General features: G+C 41.6%; 1 protein-coding gene across 1 annotated transcript in view; it reads left to right on the top strand.

The window, feature by feature from the left end:
- Positions 1–9,159, top strand: part of LOC110493301 (metabotropic glutamate receptor 7) — a 358,957-nt gene that overhangs the window by 160,557 nt on the left and 189,241 nt on the right. The window contains exons 3-4 of the mRNA XM_036950952.2: positions 5,111–5,246; positions 7,832–7,986. Coding sequence (XP_036806847.2) covers positions 5,111–5,246; positions 7,832–7,986 — 291 coding nt within the window. The remainder of the gene's footprint in view (positions 1–5,110; positions 5,247–7,831; positions 7,987–9,159) is intronic.

Genomic DNA, 9,159 nt, shown 5'->3' with positions numbered 1-9,159 from the left:
GATATAACTATCTGACCATATATATATTTATATATATATATATTGAATATATTTAGCAAAAATGGTCAGATAGTGTTTTTCTTGGATATATTATTACATGTATAGTGTATATATTTAGCTCTAAATCCATAGATGAGGGATGAATTACAATTGGGACACTTCATTTAGATTGTCCATCTATAGACACTATCAGATAACTATCCATTAACCTTGAGCCCAAGCTTAACCTTTGCCCTAACATTACCAAGCCTTACTCTAAACCCTAACTGTCCCCTTAACAAGCAGTTTCTCATCAACAGATAGTTTGTATGATATGTAGGGCGTGTTACGGATGGACGATCCAGACTATCAAAATAAAGTGTGACACTGTTATCTACAAGGACTGTCTTCGTCAATGTATTCAACCTCTGAATGTGTGGTGACATCCTCTCTAGAGGAATTTAATTGGTCGACTAAGAGCAGGTGATCAATTCCATTATGTCAGTTAAATTTCGAAGGGTCAGGTGAGCTCAGGATTGTGTCTTAACTCAGACACATCCGTGAGTCTATCTAGATGTGATGATCTCTGTTTCTCTGCAGACTATAATGGGTCCAATCAAGTGGACCATAGAGAAAACCAAGGCCAGGCAGATTACACAGCAAATATTCTACACCAATCAGATTCTATACAGTGCCTTCCGGAAAGTATTCAGACCCCTTGACTTTGTCCACTTTTTTTTGTTATCGTTACAGCCTTATTCTAAAATGTATTAAATATGTATTTACCTCCTCAATCTACACACAATACCCCATAATGATGAAGCAAAAACAGTTTTTTAGAAATGTTTTGCTAATTTATTATACATAAAAACATCAAATATTACATTTACATAAGTATTCAGACCCTGTACTCAGTAATTTGTTGAAGCACCTTTGGCAGCGATTACAACCTCGAGTCTTATTGGGTATGACGCTGCAAGCTTGGCACACCTGTATTTGGGGAGTTTGCCCTATTCTTCTCTGTAGATTCTTTCAAGCTTTGTCAGGTTGGATGGAGAGGGATAAGAGGTTTAGAGCCTAAACAGACAGAACAATAAATTCAGCCTTTAGTGTCGTAAAGATAAGGGCTCGGCAATGAATCCTTTGTGCCGGGTGTGAAGAGGCTACTGGACAGCTGTGGAAAATAAAAAAAATGCACAGTGAATAATACTATTCAACTCATGCATTTAAAAAAATATATATATATATATATATATATATTTAACCTTTATTTAACTTGGCAAGTCAGGTAAAGAAATTCTTATTTTACAAATACGGCCTAAACCCAAACGATGCTGGACCAATTGTGCGCCGCCCTATTGGACTCCCAATCACTGCCGGATGTGATACAGCCTGGATTCAAACCAGGGACTGTAGTGATGCCTTTTTCTCTGAGATGCAGTGCCTTAGACCGCTGTACCACTCGGGAGCCCATAATATTCCTGTAACATTAGACTGTAACGAAACCATTTTGCCCCAACCCAGGTAACCTAGCTAGTCGGAGCTAGCCTGCTAATGTTAGCTCCAGGAGATGGTGGAATCCAGCTGAACACTGTGTGTTAACAGCACTAAAACAATAGTCCCGAAATAAAACACATTAAAAAAAAGCTTATAAAGGTATAACATTTTTAAGTGTCTTAGAAAATATAAAACGGATAGCTAAGTGTTTAAAAACTAAATTAAAACACTGAAACACCTCCATTTTTTTTATTATTTGTCTTTTCAGAATGACAATCATAATCTACTAAATATATTCATGTCCCTAACATTGCTATGTCTCTGTTCTGTATAATCACTATGTTAGTCTATATTCATGTCCCTAGCACTGCTATCTCTCTGTTCTGTATAATCAGTGTGTTAGTCTATATTCATGTCCCTAGCACTGCTATCTCTCTGTTCTGTATAATCAGTGTGTTAGTCTATATTCATGTCCCTAGCACTGCTATCTCTCTGTTCTGTATAATCAGTGTGTTAGTCTATATTCATGTCCCTAGCACTGCTATCTCTCTGTTCTGTATAATCACTATGTTAGTCTATATTCATGTCCCTAGCACTGCTATCTCTCTGTTCTGTATAATCAGTGTGTTAGTCTATATTCATGTACCTAGCACTGCTATCTCTCTGTTCTGTATAATCACTATGTTAGTCTATATTCATGTCCCTAGCACTGCTATCTCTCTGTTCTGTATAATCAGTGTGTTAGTCTATATTCATGTACCTAACACTGCTATCTCTCTGTTCTGTATAATCAGTGTGTTAGTCTATATTCATGTCCCTAACACTGCTATCTCTCTGTTCTGTATAATCACTATGTTAGTCTATATTCATGTCCCTAGCACTGCTATCTCTCTGTTCTGTATAATCAGTGTGTTAGTCTATATTCATGTACCTAACACTGCTATCTCTCTGTTCTGTATAATCAGTGTGTTAGTCTATATTCATGTCCCTAACACTGCTATCTCTCTGTTCTGTATAATCACTATGTTAGTCTATATTCATGTCCCTAGCACTGCTAACTGCACATGCCGTGATGTGCACAAAATAACATCATGATCATACACAAAATAATACCTGGTTAAACTGGTAATTAGGCGAAGAACTGTGAAAACAAAATGATCTCTCTGATCTGTATAATCAGTATATTCATCTATATTTTGTGCCACAAACATTTAGTTATGTTTCACATTCTACTGTCTCATGTTTTGGCTTCCTTTTTTTGGTTGCATGCAACGCTCACAGCACGAGGTTCCTTCCTGGAATAGAGTCATGACAACACAAACAGAACCGACTGGATAGGCTGGGTCAGAACAGGCTGTGGAATTGCAACTACGTTGGAGGCTCCAGTATTATTTAACCATGTTTAGCATCGCAGTAATATGCTGCATTGCTTTTTAATCCCTTCGGGACACCATACTTTATAGGTTTGTGTTACCCGGTGTAGTTCTCCTTCATTTTATCGCTGTTCTGAGGTATGAGGTACCATGCTCTTAAAAGTGCTGCTCCTGTTTAGGGGGTGATATAAAGAAGCTACATTCCCTCAATGTTAAAAGTCTGTCAAATGAATATTGTGGGTGATAGTTAGCGTGCTGCCGTCAATGGGAAAACTGTAAATACATTGTTGTTGTACATTTCTCAGGAGCCTGAGGAACCCTCCGGTTTTTAGTGTTTCTTCTCCATCCTTTTGGGTGATCTCTGTTACAACAAGGATCTAATTTTAACTCAACATGTGGCAGCGGTGCTTTTATTAAACACACGACTGGAATGTTTTATGATTCTGCACGTATATTCCATTGCTTCTATTTCGTACGTCTGAAGTCGGCTAACACAGCCTCTAGAGTGTAACAGAGGAAGTTCTGCATGATGAATAATCACGCCTCAAGCCCTGAAGACTTGTGTTAGTTCCCTGAGCTAATGTGGCGTTCAGGGGACCCTGGGTCTGATTTGTATTTATATTTGTTCATGGATCCCCAGGGCAACAGCTACTCTTCCTGGGGTCCAGCAAAATTCAGGCAGTTTATGCTATTTTTTAAATAATTTGTGTGTGTATAGTGTGTATGTTGTCGTCTGTGTGCATGCGTGTGTCTGTGCCTGTGTTGGTGTTGCTTCACAGTCCCCCGCTGTTCCATAAAGTGTATTTTTAATCTGTTTTCACATTTTTAAAAAAATAATCTGATTCTAATGCTTGAATCAGTTACCTGATGTGGAGTTCCATGTAGTAATGGAGATAGAGTTCCATGTAGTCATGGAGATAGAGTTCCATGTAGTCACGGAGATAGAGTTCCATGTAGTCATGGAGATAGAGTTCCATGTAGTCATGGAGATAGAGTTCCATGTAGTCATGGAGATAGAGTTCCATGTAGTCATGGAGATAGAGTTCCATGTAGTCATGGCTCGATTTAGTTGTCACGTCCTGACCTTAGTTCCTTTTTTATGTCTCTGTTTTAGTTTGGTCAGGGCGTGAGTTGGGGTGGGCATTCTATGTTTTTGTTCTAGGTTTTGTATTTCTGTGTTTGGCCTGGTATGGTTCCCAATCAGACGCAGCTGTTTATTTCGTTGTCTCTGATTGAGAACCATACTTAGGCAGCCTGTTTTCCCACTATGATTTGTGGGTAGTTGTTTTCTGTCTCTGTGTCTGCACCAGACAGAACTGTTTCGTTTTCTTTCGTTCTCTTGTTATTTTGTTTTGTGTTTAGTTTAAATAAATATTAACATGGACACGTACCACGCTGCATATTGGTCCGATCTTTCATACTCGTCACCAGACGAGGACGAGAATCGTTACAGTAGTACTGTGCGCCTCCCATAGTCTATTCTGGACTTGGGGACTGTGAAGAGGCCTCCGGTGGCATGTCCTGTGGGGTATGCATGGGTGTCTGAGCTGCGTGCCAGAAGTTCAAACAGACAGCTCGTTGCGATCAACATGTCAATACCTCGATATTTACAGTGACATGGGAGTTATGAACATGACCTCGTTATAAAGCTACAGTCAGGTTCATGCTACCAAACAGAGACTACTTACATCCCAGCTAAAACTCAGGGGTTTGTGACAGGAATATGGACTCAATTAAATATATATATATATATATATCCCGCATTATTCTGCCCTTTGACTTTCCTTCCCTGTTCAACATAGGACCATTTCATTCAGTACTGTAGACATTTCATATGTACTTGTAACACACGCCAAGATGTACAATTAATGACTGTGTGCAAAAAGGCTTTGTGATGTATAGCTCAACTATATTTATGTTTATGTGGGATTTCATATTGTACGGCATTGTAAAGTATGTATTAGCGTGTTAATGCAAAGCCTTTTGTTAATGTGGAGTAGTGTGGAGTAGTGTACCTACCAGTTCAGATCAGTGTGAATGGGGAGGTTTGATCATTGCAATTGAGCTGGCTCGATGTTGGTCGGATTTATGTAAAATAAAAATGTAGTGCATAATTTCATTTATTTTCTTCACATTTTATATATTTTTTTTTACAACTGTAATTTTTGTAGTTTTTAGTAGTTAACATTCTTCTTCCGGGTGCTTCTCCCAGTTTGAGGTACCTTACCGGAAGCTCATCATTTTCCCTCTTTCCATTTCAGGTGGGATCTGCATCGCTCAGTCCTTAAAGATCCCTCACAATCACAAGCAGGAGAACTTCGACAAGATCATCAGGCTGCTTCTGGAGACTCGTTACGCCCGGGCTGTCATCCTCTTCGCATCAGATGAGGACATACGGTATGTATCTACTAGTTTTTAGCCCTTTTAGCTAAAGCCTAGGGATTTCTGTGTGCTGGCACTCAAAGCAAGATTTTAAATATTGTTCTGGCAGCTCATGGGCTGCTTAGTCCTAGGAATTGAAACCTAAAAAGCTGAAAGAAGGTTCAGGACGATGTCAACTTAATTCACTTCAAAAATGTTTGATTTAATGCTGACACATTTTGGAGCCGGCGCCATTCTCACAGCGCCGGTATCTCCTGTTCATTATCTCACCAAGCATAATGTGTGACACCGATTAAGAGGCTAATGATTTATCCCTGTGTTTGCAGAAAGGAGGACTCCACACACAGCAGTCAAATATGTCCATGTGGTTTAAAAATGAAACAACGTATCGAACCTTTAGGTTCAAGGGTTGAATCATTGTTTCAGTAAAACCACATCTGAGCTTAGATGATAGATCACAGTCACGTAGACTTGTCTTGTACTTTATGCTGAACAAATCATTTTGATCCTCAGCACCTGCTTTAAAACACTGAACGTGCGTACAGTTTGTAAACCTACTATTGTAGGGAGAACAAAAACAACAACACCACAGCCATTTTACAGCAGTAAATATTGAAGTATCAGTCTTGTCACAGTTCTGGTGATATTGTATTTCTGTTGTTACGATCGCAAGATCACAATGCAATGTGTGGTTGAGTAATTGATCTGTAGTTCCACATCAAACCGGATATAACTCCGCATCCAGTCGATTTAGGGAATATCTCTTCACGCTATCTCTTTGTTCAGAGGAAAAAGAACGGAAAACTACCCTACACATTGACCTTTTTTTCCCCTCTCTTTGGAGATATTCTCCCATTCCTTACTTCCCTGATCGCTGGCTGCGTCCCCTCTGACTTCAAAATGGCTCGAGTTGTTCCCCTCCACAAGAAACCAACACTCCACTCATCTGACGTCAAAAAATTATAGACCTGTATCCCTACTTTATTTTCTTTCCAAAACACTTGAGCGTGTTATCTCCGATGAACTTTCTCGTTATCTCTCTCAGAACGATATTCTTGACCCTAACAAGTCAGGCTTCAAGACGGGTCACTCAACCGAGACAGATCTTTTCTTTGTCACGGAGGCTCTCCGCTCTGCCAAAGCTGACTCTCCCTTCTCTGTTCTCATCCTCCTAGATCTATCCTCTACCTTCAATACTGTGCACCATCAGATCCTCCTCTCCAACCTCTCAGGGCGGGGCGTCCAGTCTCTTGGATTGCATCCTACCTGGCAGGCCGCTCCTACCAGGTGACGTGGAGAGGATCTGTGTCTGCACCACGTACTCTCACTACTGGTGTCCCCCAGGGCTCGGTTATAGGCCCTCTCCTCTTCTCTTTATACACCAAGTCACTAGGCTCCGTCATATCCTCACATGGTCTCTCCTATCATTTCTTTGACGATGACAATCAACCATTCTTCTCCTTCAAGACCACTTAGTCACAGTTGATAACTCCATGGTGTCCCCCTCCCAGAGTGCAAAGAACCTTGGCGTGACCCTGGACAACACCCTGATGTTCTCCGCAAACATCAAAGCAGTGACTCACTCCTGCAGGTTCACGCTCTACAACATGCATTATGTACGACCCTACCTCAGACAGGAAGAGGAACATCCGTAGAGTAGGACCTTTCCTAACACAGGAAGTGGCGCAGGTCCTAATCCAGGCACTTGTCATCTCCAATCTGGACTGCTGCAACTCGCTCTTGTCTGGGCTCCCGGTCTGTGCTTTCAAACTCCTGCAACTTATCCAGAAATATGCAGCCCGCCTGCTTTTAAACCTTCCCAAGTTATCACACTCCTACACCCTTCTCCACTGGCTTCCAGTCAAAGCTCGCATCCACTACAAGACCATAGTGCTTACCTTTTGAGCAGCAAGAGGAACTGTCCCTCCATACCTTCAGGCTATGCTCAAACACCTACACCCCAAACTGAACACTCCGTTCTGCCACCTACAGTAGGGCAGCTCTCGCTCAGCCCGGTCCAAGCTCTTCTTTGTCCGCTAATGTTGGAACTAGCTTCCCCCTGAAGCTAGGACAGCACCCGTAAACCCTACCTCTTCAAAGAGTATCTTAAATAATCCCCCTCCTTTCCTGAACCAAGACTTGTACTTCACCCGCCTAGCAGCTCTATCATTCTTTCTCTGGCCCCACTGATAGCTACTGTATTGAGGAGAAAGTGTACTTCCCATGCCTGTGATATGCGACTGTCACACCTAGCTATCTTAAGATGAATGCAGTAAGTCACTTTGGGATAAACGCTTGTGCTAAATTACAACAACAACAAAAAAATGTACATGAACATGTTACTGAGAAGCACAAGGGGATAATAGATCAATGCACTGTTGGAAAAACTGCTGTATGGAGCTGTGTGACTGATAGATCAATGTACTGTTTGACAAACTCTGCTGTGAATCGTGTATGTGTGTTTGTGTGTGTGGGTTTCTATGGTGTCCGGGTTGCTTGGGAGAATGCATAGCAAAAAAAATAAATACACATTTCATTTGCAAGATGGATTATAACGTACTGTTCCATTCTACTCATTCTATCTGTGTGTCTGATTGCAGGGGTATCCTGAACGCCAGTAAGAGGGCGGACCAGGTGGGTCATTTCCTGTGGATCGGTTCAGACAGCTGGGGAGCCAAGATCAGCCCTGTCCATCAGCTAGAGGAAGCAGCAGTGGGAGCTGTCACTATCCTGCCAAAAAGAGCAACCATCGCCGGTAGGTCGTGCCTGCAGACTTATAGTGGAGAGAAGAAAAAAAAGGAAAAGAAAAAAAAAAAAGCTACTTGCTGTCAAGTCTCCTGTCGTCCACAGTACAGTCTGTATACTGTATACTAGCACCAATACTGTCTGTCGTCCACAGTACAGTCTGTAGACTGTATACTAGCACCAATACTGTCTGTCGTCCACAGTACAGTCTGTAGACTGTATACTAGCACCAATACTGTCTGTCGTCCACAGTACAGTCTGTAGACTGTATACTAGCACCAATACTGTCTGTCGTCCACAGTACAGTCTGTAGACTGTATACTAGCACCAATACTGTCTGTCGTCCACAGTACAGTCTGTAGACTGTATACTAGCACCAATACTGTCTGTCGTCCACAGTACAGTCTGTAGACTGTATACTAGAACCAATACTGTCTGTCGTCCACAGTACAGTCTGTAGACTGTATACTAGCACCAATACTGCCTGTCGTCCACAGTACAGTCTGTAGACTGTATACTAACACCAATACTGTCTGTCGTCCACAGTACAGTCTGTAGACTGTATACTAGCACCAATACTGTCTGTCGTCCACAGTACAGTCTGTAGACTGTATACTAGCACCAATACTGTCTGTCGTCCACAGTACAGTCTGTAGACTGTATACTAGCACCAATACTGTCTGTCGTCCACAGTACAGTCTGTAGACTGTATACTAGCACCAATACTGCCTGTCGTCCACAGTACAGTCTGTAGACTGTATACTAGCTCCAATACTGTCTGTCGTCCACAGTACAGTCTGTAGACTGTATACTAGCACCAATACTGCCTGTCGTCCACAGTACAGTCTGTAGACTGTATACTAACACCAATACTGTCTGTCGTCCACAGTACAGTCTGTAGACTGTATACTAGCACCAATACTGTCTGTCGTCCACAGTACAGTCTGTAGACTGTATACTAGCACCAATACTGTCTGTCGTCCACAGTACATTCCGTAGACGTAGACTGTATACTAGCACTAATACTGTCTGTCGTCCTTCTCCTACATTCTGTAGACGTAGACTGTATACTAGCACCAATACTGTCTGTCGTCCACAGTACATTCGGTAGACGTAGACTGTATACTAGCACCAATACTGTCTGTCGTCCACAGTACATTCTGTAGACGTAGACTGTATTCTA

Source organism: Oncorhynchus mykiss, chromosome 17 (genome assembly GCF_057628025.1).
Source record: "Oncorhynchus mykiss isolate SJ-2025 chromosome 17, ASM5762802v1, whole genome shotgun sequence".
NCBI classification, from domain to species: Eukaryota; Metazoa; Chordata; class Actinopteri; order Salmoniformes; family Salmonidae; genus Oncorhynchus; species Oncorhynchus mykiss.
Note: the sequence above shows the minus strand (reverse complement) of the source record. Positions and strands in the feature narration are given on the sequence as shown.